Here is a 15,552-nt window from a genome sequence, read left to right as displayed (position 1 = left end):
AAAAAAAACTGTTCACATGTGGTTGGTTATTCTTTTCCTTCTGTTTTTTGTATGTTATATAGCCCCGTAATGAGAAATGATAAACTGGAGAAAGACGGACGAAACCCAGTTTCCACTAATGCCGTTTGGGAAAGAACGCCCCTCTGCTTGTTGCTATGGTAACACTTACCATGTTCACTTGATCCACCAGCGGCTCGTACACGATGTAGTCCGCCACAAACGCAGCAATCTCCTGCCAGGACCCGATCAGATCCGGAAACAGCAGCACGGCAGGTCGCAGCGTGGTGCACACGAACTTCTGCACCCCGCACTCGTTCGGTGGGGCCAGCACCAATGGCTGCCGGTGCGGGAACTTTTCCCTGTACTGCTGGCGAAAGTTTTCCGCAAACAGCAGCACCAGCTTCTCCTTCGACGAGAGCGTCCGGTAGGTGTCCGGATAGTCGACAGCGTCCTCGCCGGTCTGCCCATCGACCGGTGGCTGGTAGGCCGGGAAGCAGGTGTCGATAACGCCGAGCTTCCGCTTCATTGCTTCAAGCGTTTCGTTGCCGGGCCGCAGCTCCACGGACAGCTCGGGCGAAAACCGCACGGACGGTTGTTTCGTTGGCGTCGGGGGCGGTATGCGCAGTTCACGCGCCTGGGCCCGCTTGTCGCGTAGCTTCTTGATGAGTATGTCGGCGACGTTGGCCGAAATCGAACTTTCCCGGGAGGACATTTCAAGCAGTTGAGTGTGTCGCGAACGAACGAAAGAATGGAACTGGACGGGCTTGTTTGCCGGCGGATGGTTCCTTCGATGGAAACGGCGGGGTCCGCAAACAGCTGTGGCCGGGTTGACCGTTGCCATGGTAACGTGTAAAATCGATCCGTTGCTACGAACTGTTGCCCAGTCCATCCAGCATGCTGAGCGTCGTGAAGAATGGTTTGGAGTTTCAGTTTGTTTGTTTTGTTCAACACGTTTCATTTATACATATTTTCTACTATTGAACTTCCATAGAGTATGAAAGTAAGTATATATGAAAGTAAGTAAATATGAAAGTTAATAAATATGTATAATGATTTTTTCTGAAATTTATGTTATGATAAATATATTTATGGACTTAGTTTCCTGCCACTATCAAATATGATTCTGATTAAGTTTAAAGATAACAAAAAAAATATTTAAAAAAAAAATATTTTGATAAATACGTAAACAGCAAAAAACCCTCTAACCAGCTATGAAAACGCTATGTGTTGTTGCGAAACTCAAAATCACTCCCTCTTTACCGTTCCACAGCTTCAATAAACACGTTCAGTGCGCATGTATTGTTCGCAATTGTGGAAAAGAGCATCGGTGATTTCAATGCTGCCGGTGCTGCAAAATTCAAGACACGAACCCATAGTTAAAGCTGAAACCGTTCACATACTATTATTGTTCAAAATTGTACGTGTTTTTGTAAGTTAATGTAAACTAAATTATAGGGTTGTTTACAATGTTTTAGTAAAAAATTTTAAATAAATTTTATTAAAATAAAATAAAATAAAATAAAATAATATTTTAAAACGTCCAAAACATTCACTGTGGAACGACCATTGTGCTTCCACGGTCGGCAAACCATCGGTTCCAGCGGTATGCGCCTCGCACTTTCAGTTTCATTTCGATCTCTCACTAGATCGCACGCGTTCAAAGCTCTTGTGCGGCTTTCCCCATCGGCTCTCCGCAGACACTGCCGCGTAAGAGCTGTCAAAGCGGTTTGTTTTGATTGTGGGAAGCTTTTGCCTGTCCCGCAGTGGGAAAGAAATCTACGAAATTTCTACTGCCTTCGCACTCGAATAGGAGTGGGAAGGTGTCTGTGTGTGTGTGTGCCTTTGTTTGTTCTTTCATTTGCATCGTTTACTAAACACAGGAAGCGCTCTCATCTTAAAGAGAGTACGCCAGTACGCATCATGGTGACGACGGTGGCAGCAGGCGAAAAAGAAAGATCCGGTTCGGAACAAGCAGCTGAAAATGTGTCGAAAATGAGCAGTAGGAAGAGCAAGGCAGATGAGCCAAGTGACAAAAGTGAACCAAAGTAAGTGTGCGATGGATGCGATGCTGTTTTGAGGGTTGAACTATCAAATACGTGGCCATTAAACATGGCGACCCGGGCTGTGTTACAGGGGGCTCATGGCGTCCCCTCCCAGCAGCTGGGAGCATCTCGGAGAGCGTTGCGCAAGAGTTGCGGTGAAAGATGGTTTCGTTGCTGTAATCGAGGCACACAGTAGGCCGCGCTGATGAGCCATTGTGCGGCTTATGCGCGTGAAGGTTAGCGTGCCACGATGAGCGTTTTTCGAGAAAGACCGGTTTTGAGGTTTGGAGTGGAAGCGAAATGTCGCCAGCCTAATGCAAACACACTGTGGAGGGAAACTTATAAATGGCATTTTTGTTGATCATTGCAATGCAAAGACCTTCCATCGGTTGGAATTGCAGTCCCATCGTGTTTAAATCGAATTGCACGCTAACGCTACACCTTACCGATACCTATCCACAGAAGCTGGTGGTGGCTGCTCTTTGGAGTGATTCTGCTGCTGACTATCGGCACGCGCTTCTACAACGTCACCGTGCCGGACCACGTGTGCTGGGATGAGACACATTTCGGCAAGATGGGCAGCTGGTACATCAACCGGACGTTCTTCTTCGACGTGCATCCGCCGCTCGGCAAGATGCTGATCGGTCTTTCCGGCTACCTTACCGGGTACGATGGCACCTACCCGTTCGACAAGCCCGGCGATAAGTACAACGGTACCCACTACGAAGGAATGCGTATCGTAAGTGCCACACTCGAACCAATGTAAGGAACATTGCCTCTAAATCCTCTAAACCCTTTTCTTGCAGTTCTGTACGGCGCTCGGGGCAGCAGTCGTGCCGATGTCCTTCCACACCGTCTGGGACATGACGGGCTCGCTGACCGCGTCCACGTTTGCGGCCGCCTACATCCTGTTCGACATTGGCATGCTCATCCTGAACCGCTACATCCTGCTCGACCCGCCGCTGATCTTCTTCATGACCGCCTCCGTCATGGGGATGGCGCGCGTGTCGCGGCTGACCCGCGAGGCGGCCAGCTTCACCCGCGCCTGGTGGGTGTGGCTCGCGTTCACCGGCGCGATGCTGGCCTGCACCATTAGCGTGAAGTTTGTCGGCCTGTTCGTGGTGCTGCTCGTCGGCCTGCACACGGCCAGCGATCTGTGGGACGTGCTCGGCGACCTTTCGCTGCCCATCACGCACACCGTCCGGCAGCTGGCGGCCCGTGCCGTTACGCTGATCGTGCTGCCCGTCCTGCTGTACGCCAGCTTCTTCTACATCCATCTGGCCGTGCTGAACCGCAGCGGCAGCGGCGACGGGTTCTACAGCTCCGGCTTTCAGTCGAACCTGGTCGGCAACTCGCTGTACAACGTGTCGATGCCGCGGCAGGTGGCTTACGGTGCGGTCGTGACGCTGAAAAACCACAAGACGGGCGGCGGCTACCTGCACTCCCACAATCACCTGTACCCGAAGGGGTTCGGGGCCCGCCAGCAGCAGGTCACGACGTACAGCCACAAGGACGAGAATAACCGGTGGCTCATCAAGCCGTACGACAAGCAGACGGTCGAGAACGTGACGCTGATCAGGCACGGCGATTTGGTGCGCCTCGAGCATGTGCAGACGCGGCGCAATCTGCACTCGCACCGTGAGCAGGGACCGGTGACGAAGAAGCATCTGCAAGTTACGTGCTACGGAGAGGTGAGTTGGGGTTCCGAGCTGAAGGAGTGTAGGAAGTTTTAGAAAAAACCCAAAACAAAAAAAACCACGTCAGTCTTGCGTGTTTGAAGCAGTGAAAGCTCATCGAGTAGATTCGATGAAACGGAAAAGTTGTATAGGTGGCGCTAGTGTCGCACAGGGGAATGGTTTGAAACCGCGCTAAAGCTGCACAGTGAGATCGATTTCGTTGAGCGTTATAAATTTGAAATTCTGTTTTGGTGATTTAACTTTGATAATTTTAATTTAATTTTAATTGCTGCATATCTTAAGCATGTTTGCAAAACAATTGTAACTAAAACATCGTTTCTTCCCCCCCCCCCCTCAGGAGGGCCAAGGAGACACGAACGACGTGTGGATGGTGCAGATCGTGGGCGGCAAGGCGGGCCAGGTGGTCGAAACCGTTACGAGCCGGCTCACCTTCTACCACTACATTGAGCGCTGCGTGCTCACCACCACCAACAAGCAGCTGCCCAAGTGGGGCTTCGAGCAGCAGGAGGTGACCTGCAATCCGAACATTCGCGACAAAGCCGCCCAATGGAACGTGGAGGACAATCAGTTTGACAAATGTAACTACCGCGCGTAACGCATCTCCTCTTTCCGCTCCCTTGCAGGCGCCTTGTTGTGTGACAAATTTTATTAACTTCTGCTTACCCTCCATTTCCAATTGCTTTCCCCCACCGCCCCTCCCCAGTGCCGAGCGTTAACTTTCAGGTTTATGCGCCCGGCTTCATTAGTCGCTTCTTCGAGTCGCACGCCGTCATGCTGCAGGGCAACGCCGGGCTGAAGCCGAAAGAGGGTGAAGTCACCAGCCGACCGTGGCAATGGCCCATCAACTATCGGGTGAGTAACTGTCTTGTGGTGGCTGAGCGTTTTGGGGGTTTTGGTTATATTGATTTGAAAGTATTGCTAAACAAAACCTAGAAGGTGTTGTAAAACAAAAAGCCAACTGCAGACGGCAGTGAGTATTGTGTCCGTTTGCTGATCATTATTGCATGGGTCATTAGGGATCAGTTTTGTTGACATCATAAGGCACAATTTAGCACCAATTATCGCAAAGTCAATAACTCCTTTTTTTGCTACGCAAAAGGGATTATGAATCCGATTGATAAACCATTCCTTAAGAGGTAAGGCAAATCATTATGGATTGTAAACGAAATTTATGACTAGCTAACGATACCATGCGAACGGAAACAATCTTAAACACGCTACATGCTAAACGGGGGGTTAGCATCATAATTAGAGCTGGCTTGCGGTAAGATGTCCTTTTCTTACTTAAAACACCCCTTTTTTCACGAAAGGCTCTGGGTCGGATGCTTATCCTCATTAAAGCCGGTTCGCAACAACAATCGCACCTACATAATCGAGTTGTCCTAACGAGTCGTAGCGACTGTCTCCAGCGTCGTCCCCACTAGCATCGGCTCAGCATTTGTCGGAAGTGTAAAGATTTTGTGCGTCCCGGTTTGCGAGAAAGATGCGTGCGCTAGTGTGCTCGAATGCTCCCCCACCTTCTGAACCTTCCCATGCCCCGCGTTTAAGCACGTCATTGAGCAATTAAGACGTTACCACAGCACCTGCCCAGGAAAGGTCGAGGCCAAACGGACGTACGAGAAGTAATTAAGCGTGCTTGAGCCCCGAGTCCTTTCGCGTGCGTACATATGGGGCTGACGCTTTCTTCCCAATTCTTGAGAAAGGCGGCACTGCAGGTGGAAGGTGGAAGGCGTCGTTCGATGGATCGGAATGCGATGTACGCAAGCGGGTGTGGATAGAGCACGGCTTATAGGGTAGGTCTAATGTCGGTTCGGGTGGAAAATTAAGTATCCCACTGCAACCGTTCTCCGGGCCCCTTGATATGAGTATTCGTTTGGGTACGCTATTTGCCTACTTGGAAAGCGTTAATTTACAGCTGTGAGATATCTTCTTTGCAAATTTTAATTGCTGCGTCATTTCTTCCTTTACACTGAGCCGTTATATTTATTATAAGATGTTTGGGGAAAAAACTAATATACAGTAGAGAAGATTAGCTAATCGCTTGTTAAGCTATCTGTTCTGCTGGTTATTAGGCATACATTTAGGCGTTTTATCCCGCGAATGGAGTGTTTTAGCATAATCCGCCTGAAAGTATGCAAGTCGTACATCAAAAGTAGTTTATTCATAGTTTACATAATTTTAAATGACATGTTGGGACTTTTGTGAAGAACTTTTGCGATCTTTATGATGTTAATACAAATGTCATCAAATTTTCGTAATAATCATTAAATTATTGGACTATATTTTATCATCAAGATAGAGTTTATTTCCACAACGAATGTTGTTAAATTCTTTTGCTTTTTATGTAGAATAATTTCTCATATCCTCAATACATAAGCAACTTTCATTTCGAATACTTGTAGTACATATATTCGCCCACTTGTTCTGGCGCTCTGCGTTCTACTAATACTTGTAAATTCCCCCATAAAAACGTGATCCCACACGGTGGTCAAGGTTCGCCCTGGCCCATCGTCGTGCCACATCGTGTCAGCTGGTGCGGTGTGTTTGTTGCTTTACCCTGAACTTTGTCCGCGGATGGACACAATTTTTCGCCCCATTGAATGGCGTTTAAAGGCCGAAAGTTTATCACCAGTAAAAACCACTCCAGCCCAGCTTTGCGCATTTCTATCGGCGGGATTTGTGCCGTTGCCCGGTCGCTGCTTTCCCTTCATCTCAGTTCGCACTTTTACGACGCACCGCCCGCGCCGCATCGCGTCCACGCAAAACTTCGCGACGTAATGACTAAAAGCACGCACGAAAGTAGCGGGATGTTGTTTTTTTTCACTCTCTCTCTCCTCTTTTCCCTGTTTGTTGTTACTTGCCTTCATTTGGTCGCACTTCTCGGTCGGGGACTTTATCGTTCCACTTGAAATAAATTCAAATTCTCTCCACGGGCGGCATGGTTTCGTGCGCGGGGAAAAGTTGCTACCGAATGTTTTACAACATACCTTTTTTTCCTCCTGTCGTTGCTGCTGAGTTTCGTTCTCCAAATTCATCTCTCCATCCCTCCCTTTCTCTCCTCCACAGGGTCAGTTCTTCTCCGGTTCCGACCATCGCGTGTATTTATTGGGCAACCCAATCATCTGGTGGAGCAATTTGGTATTTTTAGCACTCTTTTTAATCATCTTCGGCGTGGAGATTATCAGATATCAACGCAACTCGGCCGCCAGCCCACCGGACACGGCCCGGACGTGCCCAGCCCCACCGGCAGCGGACGGTAAGTAGACGGATTTTTGTCTCTATGCGTGTGTGTGTGTGTGTGTGTGTGACTATTTTACTAACCAACAAGCCCGGAAAGTAACCGCTCGAAACGGTAGCGCCACGGTGTAGCGTTACGCGAAATATGCTGCGCCGTAACTTTTAATTGTCTTCGCATTTTTGTGGGGCGTGGGAAGGTGACAAGGTAATATCCGCCGGAGCGTAAATTGGTGACCCAGCCGGTGTAGCCCGAGTGCGACCCGGGAGAGATGGGTGTACGGCGTGTCCTTTTTGCCCAAACAGGCGACACTTTCGGTCGCGTTCGGCGCTTGTGCAAGTAGAAGAAAGCTGACAAATTAGTCCGGCCCGAATTTGAGCACCGGGCAAAGAGACACCGGGACTTGAAATTGCTGCTAAATACCGTTCCATTAAGCAGGGCGATGGGTGGGTTTCGTTTCTTGGCTATTTTGGTTTCATCAAACAGCTTCTCAGCTTACAATGGGTTGGCGTTTGGTGGTGTGTTACACAGTTTGGACGATGCTAATTAAGCTGGCGTTTGGGCTGTTGCATAACGTTGTCTTTTTATGTTTGAAATACTGTTATAGAATTTGAATTATGTTTGAGCGGCTATGATATCGGCTGTAAGCGACTAGAAAAAGGGCGCGTAGTTTAATGTTTCCCCTGAACGGCTTCTGGTTACGTTGTGATTTGAAGGCGGAACGCCTAAAGGTATGCAAACTATGGTTTCCTTTGCTTCAAACAACGAAAGTGGAGCTATTACGTATATTCGTGCACACTCACTAATAGTCGTTTAGTTTACCAATGATTATCAGCATATACATCGATGCTACCACAAGAATACAGTAAAAAGCAAAAATAATTAAAAAATAATAATTACACCCTTCACTTTGCATACCTTCAGGCGTTTTCTGGCTTCAAATACAAATCCTTTTTAGATAGATGGCATAAACAAAAACCATAACACCACGTTTATTGCTAATAAATTCAATAACTAAACGACCTTCTCCCCGTTTCAGCTACCAAATGGAAATTGCTGCGCGCTGCTGTATGGCTGTTTGGCGGCTGGTTGATCCACTACCTTCCCTTCTACGCGATGGGCCGCGTCCTCTACTTCCATCACTACTTCCCGGCACTGGTCTTCAACTCCATGCTCGCCGGTAAGTACTCCCCCCTCGAAGGCCCCGTCACACTCAAACGCAGCGTCACTTTCTAGCTCATTAATCATTTGGCGGCCATCGTCATAATTTCGAAAAGCGGCACTACGGCCCAAAAAAGAACGAGGGAATGAAAAGTGGGACAAAAAGTGTAGCATTCATTCTTGGAAAACAAATGAATATTCTAATCACCTCGTCACCTAAACGTGAACCAGCAACAAATTGGTGCGATTGCGTAGCGGAAGCCTTTGCCACGCCGGCCAGCTCCGCGTCACCTCGGTGCCCGCAGCCGAAAAGGATTATTTAATGTAATTTAATTGACAAACTCCTACCCCCCCCCCCCCCCCCTCCCCGGCAAGCCAAACGGTGGGGCAAGGTGGAACGAAAAAAGCCAAACATACTGCGATCCCGTAGAGAAAGGTCGAACGAGAAATTATGGACAGCTGTAAAGGGGACTTCAAAAATCCACCACATGGGAAGGCTCTCGTCGGCGCTGCTTTGTTCGGTCCCGATGGTTTTTGGGCACGATGGATGTGTTTTTAACGAGGCAGCTCATTTCACTAGCCCCCCCCCCCCCCCCGGACGGTCCACCCTGATTGACGGACGTGTTTGGAATCGAGTTTTCCGGCACCCCACCCCAAAATGGACTTTGTAAGTGGCTGTCGTTTTTTGCTGCCGCTGCGTCGTTGGAATGACTTTTCCATTTGAAAGCCCTTTTTCCCCGGACTGTGGATCCAGTTTTGCCACTGGTTTGGTGCGCCATTTCCATACATGTAAAAATGTATGGCAAAAGTGTATGCCACAAGATGCCAAGCGATGCCCCCGGCCGAAATGGTGCGGCACAGGAATGGCAGGCAGAGGTCCGATGGCCGTAGCTGAATTCACAGTCCGGTGAATGGCGCTGTTGGAATCCACTTAAATTGATTGAAAGCACATCGGGATCGGGGAAAACACTCGCACAAAAGCGCAATCCACATTCGCCTATGAGGGCTGTGCTGTTATTTTTCTTCCTCGTTCGTGTTAGTGTTTTTGCCGGAGCTTTCGCACACATTTTTAAACTCATTAATTTTTAAAATTCATATTTTCACGCACCACTGAGCTGGGGGGGGGGGGGGACTCGATGGCCAAAGTTCGAACTGCCGGCACTCACAGATAGATCTGTAATCATCATCACAAGGGTTTACGTGTGTGTGTGTGTGTGTGTGTGTGAGACAGAACAAGTGATTATCCTTTCACAAGGAGATGATTTTAATGAGCTCTTCAGTTGAACGCTTTCATCCCGGACCCCCTTCCATGTTCGTGCACAAATTTGAAGGGCCAGTTCCATGAATGCTGGAGCTTGATTTTTACCCCAGCTTATAGCTGCAATTGGCCCCAACCATCGACACCGAACGACGCGTTCGGTGCACCAAACGAAGCGTAGAAATTCAATTTCATAACGAAATTAGTTTTTCAACCCTTACCGGCCGCCACTTAGTGCAAGATGATACCGTTTCTCCAATTGTCCGTGATAATCAAGTGCGCACGAGGGAGGGGGAGGGAGGAAAACTCATTACACAAAGCCACAAACACACACACACACACACACAGAGTGGGAACGAAGAGAGGGAACACTAGGGCTGACAATAAAATTTATTGTGCAAAGACGCCCAACGCTTACCGTGGTTTAACTCTGTTCCCTTTTGGCCGCCAAACACCCCGTGTTGGTGAAATCAATTAAAATGTTTGACCCACCCGCACATGAGCAATGATGCATTATGCACGGCATGATACACTAGATAATTTGTTTGCAGTAATGAAGTAATTTGGGAGCAAAACTTTCCTATTTGCCCTACTACGATTGCTTTTGAGCCGCCTACTACGATTTGCTTTTTAAATCTGTTTTTGCAGTGCTGATTGCCTACTGGCAGGCGGTTAGCGGCTAACTTCAATCATAGCCTTTCCTGCTATGAATCGAGGCAATGGCCCAACACAAGAAAAAACATCAAACTCTAAAAATAATTTACCTTTCCTTCTCATTAATGTACAAACCTTCACCGACTGGACGGCTTTTGTTGACTTTACTATCCAAACACAAATATGCCCGTGTGTTGTTTTTGCCTCAGTTCTCCTACCCCCCCCCCCTTGAAGCTCTGAGCGTCGATATGGAATTTGAAAGATAAACTTTCCCCGCACCGACCCGAGAAACTGCATGTTAATTTTACATCGGGTCGAAACTTGTTACACCGACTGTCTTCATGCCCTTGTGTAGGTGTATCAAATGGAAGAGGACCAAAAAAAAAGAAGAAGAAAAAAATCAATCACTCACACCGAATTGACCATCCTTAGCATCATGATTTCTCACCGGAATACGAAAACTTACCGTACCGAAACGAGCTGAACGGTGCGAAGGCGCTCCGAATTCAATTTGTATGCGTTGCTACGCGCCCTGCCCGGTGCTAAAGTGCTACATGTAGGAACCAGAGCTTCTGAATCCACTTTCCACACACACACACACACACACCTCTCCCGTCAGTCAGTCAGGCTCAAGAAAGTTCACCTCACCCGCACCGCAACATCATGGACCGGAGGGGGAGGTAAAATGTTAAATTACTCCAAAATTACTTGCTCCAACAACTTCGCACAATAGCACCCAAAATGTGAAGCGCTCCTTGTGTTATAGGGGGGAGAGGAAGCGGACATTCGTGCATTAGCAGCCCCCTGGCCGGTCCACAGAAACGCATCCCACTGTGGCGATCCGTGTGCCCCTGCGAAGCTCACGGACATGCAAAAGGTCACGACGGGGCAGGAAAAATCCAATTTCGTAACAATCGAACCACTGGGTGGTGAAAAATAGGAACTTGCCCCCGTAACACTGGCAGGGGGAGAGTGAGGTAACGGAGGCGATTTGCCCGAACGTCTTCCCAGCCCAGACCAGGGAACTGAATTCAAACTAGCACGGCAACGAATGAAACGAACGAAGGAAGCAAAACAAAACGAAAAGCAAAAACGGAATCGAGCCCACTCACTCCCAAGTTTAAGGTAACTTGTGGCCAAAAGTGGAGAACGGACTGGGGACGACGATTGTAATAAAGCTGATTCAAAATTTGACGCACAGGCCGGGCGACGGGGAGGGGAGGCGTGGAGGGCAGGACCCAGAGTACCGGACGGCCGCTCATGATGATTTCCTTCGTTTGCGTTCGTTTTGCCTTGCTTCGAGTGGGGGCAGCACGACCGAAAGCGGGAAACCTTATCCGGACGCGTGTTGCAGGTTTTCTTTTCAGTTGGCCCGTCCCCATTCTCCCCCCCAAGTTCTCGGGGATATTGTTCGTGTGAAAGGAAATCTCTTCTTTGGAACAAACCGTCTCCTTCCTTCACCCCATAATGGACGCAGTCAGTTTCAATTTGATCGACGCTTGGCCCACACACACACAGACAGGTTGGTGGTGGCTCTGCTTCTTGCGCGGGCTTCTGATTCGGATGCTTTTCGCTTTGTGGTGGGGTCCACGGCTCGGCGGGCATTTCCACGCCACGCGTTTAGCAAACGACAGGCCGGACAGGCGCTTCATAGAACTGAAAGGCGGAAAAAGCGGTATCAATTGGCGGACCGCGGCCGAGTTGACATCTTACAAGCGAGCGCAACTGTTATTTTTTCCTGCGCATTGTGCACGGGCTTTGAAGTTTTGTCAAGGGGCTTCCCTAGTGGGATGGGAGACGTGAGGCGAGCGAGGATGTTGCGTTTAATTTGCCGGTGCTTGTCAATGGCGTGAAGCGGAAATCGGCGCTTCCGAATGAAATTCTCTGATCGGTGAAGCTAAGAATTATTATTAAAATCTCATTTTATGACATTCACAGTGGATGTTGCAAGAGCGAAACGGAGACATTAATTTCCTTTCCCTGCCTATTGGGGAGTCTCTCTCTCTCTCTCTCTCTCTTCAAATATAGACATTCCGTGGAACAAAACGATTAACAAAATCAAACCGTTTGAAACCGTACCAAGAATAAATCCTATTTTCACACACGTTCGCCCACTTTCCTTCCCTCGCTACACACACACACACACACGCGCGCGCTAATGGGCCACGTGTGCCGCCGTTTTGGCTGCGTGTTTGAAATTAACTCTAATGACCATGGTTCGCGTCACCCCTTAACCTTCTCCAAACAGCCGAAAATGCCCAAACAGTGACGGAATCGATCTATTAAACACAAGCCAGGGACGGCGAGCGAGCGATGGCTGGTGCGTGAGGTGAGGTGGTGGGCGATTTTCGTTTATTTGTTCAAATTTTCGTAATAAACAACGCACCACCACCACCACCACCAAAGTTGGAATCGGAAGCAGCAGGAGTGGAGTGAGGAGCCAAACACCCAAAACTGGCACTCCGCGTACACACGACGGCACCACTTTATTGCCACAATATGCGCAAATATGCTGGTCGGCTGGGTGGTGACCGTGAGCTGGCCATTCGGTGTCAGTTGGTCACTTTTCCGGCCAGCCCACACGTGCGTGTGTGTGTGTGTGTGTGTGTGTGTGTGTGTGTGTGTGTGTGTGTGTGTGTGTGTGTTGGTGAGCATGAAAAATTAAAACACAATCCTTTCAGCACGCGGCCACTACACGTGTGATGGACGGGGGTTCGGGTTTTGGGGTTGGTGAGGAGTGAGGAGTTGCTGTGAGTAAATTGGGCTTTAATGGGCGGTTGGGTTGTGGGGAAGGCGGCACGGTATAAGGCGGGAGGTTGATGTTTTCCGATTGCTGGGCAACAATTAATTGCATCGATGGAAATCGATCTGTTTAATAAACTATTTATGCAAGGTGTTGGAAGGCACGCCGTACTCGAATGGTGCTGCAACACTTAATGTGGTGTTGAGTTGTATCGGGCGTGAGACAAAAAAAAGGCATTTTGAGTTTAATAAATAGCAACGGAGTGATTTTGCTATGACCATTGCATACTTTTAGGCGCTTTTTGAAGCTACGATTAATGTTACACATGAAACTGTCAAAAACTTTGCCCCAATTTAGCTAAAAATGTCACATATGGATTGTTTTGTAAACAGAATGATTTGCAATGTTTTCTTTAGTCCCTTCAAGTGCTCTCACCTTGTACCCGATTCCCGAACCCTTCTTCCGAACAGTCCCGTCCACCATCGTTCCCGCTGGGTGCAGTGAGGGCTTTTCATCGTCATGCCGAAACTGTCCATTACTCCAACACGCACTGCTGGTAGGGAGAGGTGTATGGAAGAAAGGGAGGGTTGTGATTGCGTACGCTCCAATTTCAGCGGTCATTAATTTTGAACACCAAACACCAACACAGGATCGGGAAACCGCATCGCAGCGCAGCGGGTCAGATTTATCGAAAACGGAGGCACGCTTCGATTGGGACGAGGGGCTTTCGCGGTTTTGCATTCCGAACGTTGCTCGCTCCCCTGCCTCCTTCCCTGCCACATACGTACTACATTGTGAACCTTTTCGATGATATTTGTCAATCTAAAAAACAAAAAAAAAAGGTTGAATCACAACCACCAACGGGAGAAAATTAAAACAAAAAAAGGCAACGGAAACCATATTTGAATTTAGTGAATAGTTTACGCAACCACACGGCAACTTTGGACGCAATGGGACTCCTAAAACGCCTACCCATTGGCCCACGCTCACGTTGCGGAAGTTGTTTATAGTAGCCCCACTCCCTCCTCACCCCCCCCCCCCCATCTCCCTCACCCCACGCACACCACTAAATTAACCACAAAAATTGTCCTTTCGTTACAGGTGTAATGCTCGATTACATTACGGGCCGATTGCCGGGCTGGTTGCGGCACGCCTGCCTGGGCACGGCGATGGCGGGGCTGGTGTACAGCTTCGTGCTGTTCTCGCCCCTCGCCTACGGCATGAGCGGTCCCTTCAGCCACGAACCCAACTCGACGCTGGCCTCGCTCAAGTGGCTGAGCAGCTGGGAGTTTTGAATGCCCTTTACCCGTCCACCGTCCACCAACATAGCGCGCTATGGATTAGTAGCTTACGAGTGGTGTATTGGGGGGGGGGGGGGAAGGAAGGGAAACGGATACCTTCGTCATGGTGTGGATTACCAATGAGAAACAAGCGTTTGATGAGGTCCAATTGGGGAGTGCTGTGCAGTATAATTGCATATTGCGCCTCGATGTATGCAATCGTGAACATTCGAACGCCTAACGTTATGCAATTCGCTTCGCAAAGTTTTCTATTTTTCGGTTGCATCGCATGGAAAAAAGGGACACAAACAAACTTTGAGATTTTAGCTTACTGTTGTAGTCAATCGTATCCAGCAATACTCGTTAATGTCAATAATTTGTTAATAAATCCTCTTTTTACAAATCACCACCGCATTAGCGTAATAGCGCACCTTTCGTCCATCCAACCCCATACAACTACCACCCTTCGTTCGATAATAATTCGACAGTTTAAAGGGCAAACACCAAATATCAAAGGACCTTATCCTTACCTATCGCACGCGACCCATGCGCCTGTCTAGCTCCACACCCCACATAAACTATGCCGAAACATTGCCCATTATCAGATTTTTAAATTGCAATCCCCGCTTGTGATGTGCGTGCGTCCTGCTCTTACTTCTATTCCCAAACCACATCTCGCCCAACCACAGCAACCGTTCACATTCTTGCGAATCCCTTTTTTTCGCTGTGGTTTCCGGATCATTATCTACGGCTTTTGATTATGGACGAACTCGGTGCTCGGCGGACCATCGGTAGCAGCTGCTGGACAAAACCGCACGTCCCGCACATCACAACGCACATCCTCCGCCCCAGTAAGAGGGATCAAACGTGAGCCGGGACATCGTCGTCCCAAGGAAAAAAGGGTTCGACCACGGTAATCCTCGCCAATTTCAATCTTTATTTCGGCTTACTGTTTCCCTTTTTTTGCTTTTGCTTCGAATTTTGTATTTCTTCCTTTTGTTGCCACTCTGTGTGGGTGTATGTGTGCGGCACGGTAATAACCGTTGACCCATAACCTTCAAGAGAGCGGAAGGGCTCTGAGCTTATCACGAGCAGTGTGCGAAAATGTAGCGGTTATAGATTAGGGCAAGGTTTGTGTAAATGAGACGAGCAAGATTTATTCACCGTCAAGCTCATTTCGCACTTACTTACTCATCCATTTAACCTCACCCTCGAAGCGTTTGCGTTTCAATCCGGGGGGCCGCTGCCGCAAACCCGAGCGACAAGCCATTAACGCCACCGCTCGAGAAACGAGGATTACAACGGCAACGGATCAGTGCAGTTGTCGGATTCTACACCCAACCCAACCCACCCAGGTCCGATGAATTCAACACTTCGGCTGTCCCCCCCCCCCCCCCACGACGCTCCACCGTCGTTACACAACTCCGGCAGACGTCGGTTCCGCACATCGGAAGGCAAACATTTGCCAACAAATTGTAAATT

The 15,552-nt window shown here is 48.8% G+C and overlaps 2 protein-coding genes across 3 annotated transcripts in view; one reads left to right on the top strand and one right to left on the bottom strand.

Annotated features, from left to right (window-relative positions):
- The window catches only part of LOC120949082 (coiled-coil domain-containing protein lobo), a 168,676-nt gene extending 167,760 nt beyond the window's left edge, over positions 1-916 (bottom strand). The window contains exon 1 of the mRNA XM_040366075.2: positions 170-916. Coding sequence (XP_040222009.2) covers positions 170-889 — 720 coding nt within the window. The 5' untranslated portion in view covers positions 890-916. The remainder of the gene's footprint in view (positions 1-169) is intronic.
- A 719-nt stretch (positions 917-1,635) lies between these two features.
- Positions 1,636-14,476, top strand: LOC120949083 (protein O-mannosyl-transferase 2). 2 transcript variants are annotated; one of them, XM_049606630.1, is made up of 9 exons: positions 1,636-1,707; positions 1,881-2,045; positions 2,505-2,781; positions 2,849-3,733; positions 4,077-4,317; positions 4,443-4,591; positions 6,806-6,995; positions 8,014-8,154; positions 13,892-14,476. In XM_049606630.1, the coding sequence occupies exons 2-9, from the start codon at positions 1,921-1,923 to the stop codon at positions 14,083-14,085; spliced, it is 2,202 nt and encodes a 733-aa protein (XP_049462587.1). In that variant the 5' UTR covers positions 1,636-1,707; positions 1,881-1,920; the 3' UTR covers positions 14,086-14,476. The 2 variants fall into 2 exon arrangements, with proteins under 2 accessions (XP_049462587.1, XP_049462586.1); XM_049606629.1 differs by having other exon boundaries at positions 1,636-2,045.
- The last annotated feature ends 1,076 nt before the right edge of the window (positions 14,477-15,552 follow it).

This window comes from Anopheles coluzzii, chromosome 2, assembly GCF_943734685.1.
Source record: "Anopheles coluzzii chromosome 2, AcolN3, whole genome shotgun sequence".
NCBI lineage: Eukaryota > Metazoa > Arthropoda > Insecta > Diptera > Culicidae > Anopheles > Anopheles coluzzii.
The sequence above is the reverse complement of the archived record's forward strand: the minus strand, read 5'-3'. Positions and strand labels throughout refer to the sequence as shown.

Bases quoted from the DNA above. Each gene is read 5' to 3' on its own strand.
- LOC120949083 (XM_049606630.1), top strand. From the start codon at position 1,921: ATGGTGACGACGGTGGCAGCAGGCGAAAAAGAAAGATCCGGTTCGGAA. The intron at 2,046-2,504 runs GTAAGTGTGCGA...ACCTATCCACAG, and splicing joins AGTGACAAAAGTGAACCAAA to AAGCTGGTGGTGGCTGCTCT. The intron at 3,734-4,076 runs GTGAGTTGGGGT...CCCCCCCCTCAG, and splicing joins AAGTTACGTGCTACGGAGAG to GAGGGCCAAGGAGACACGAA.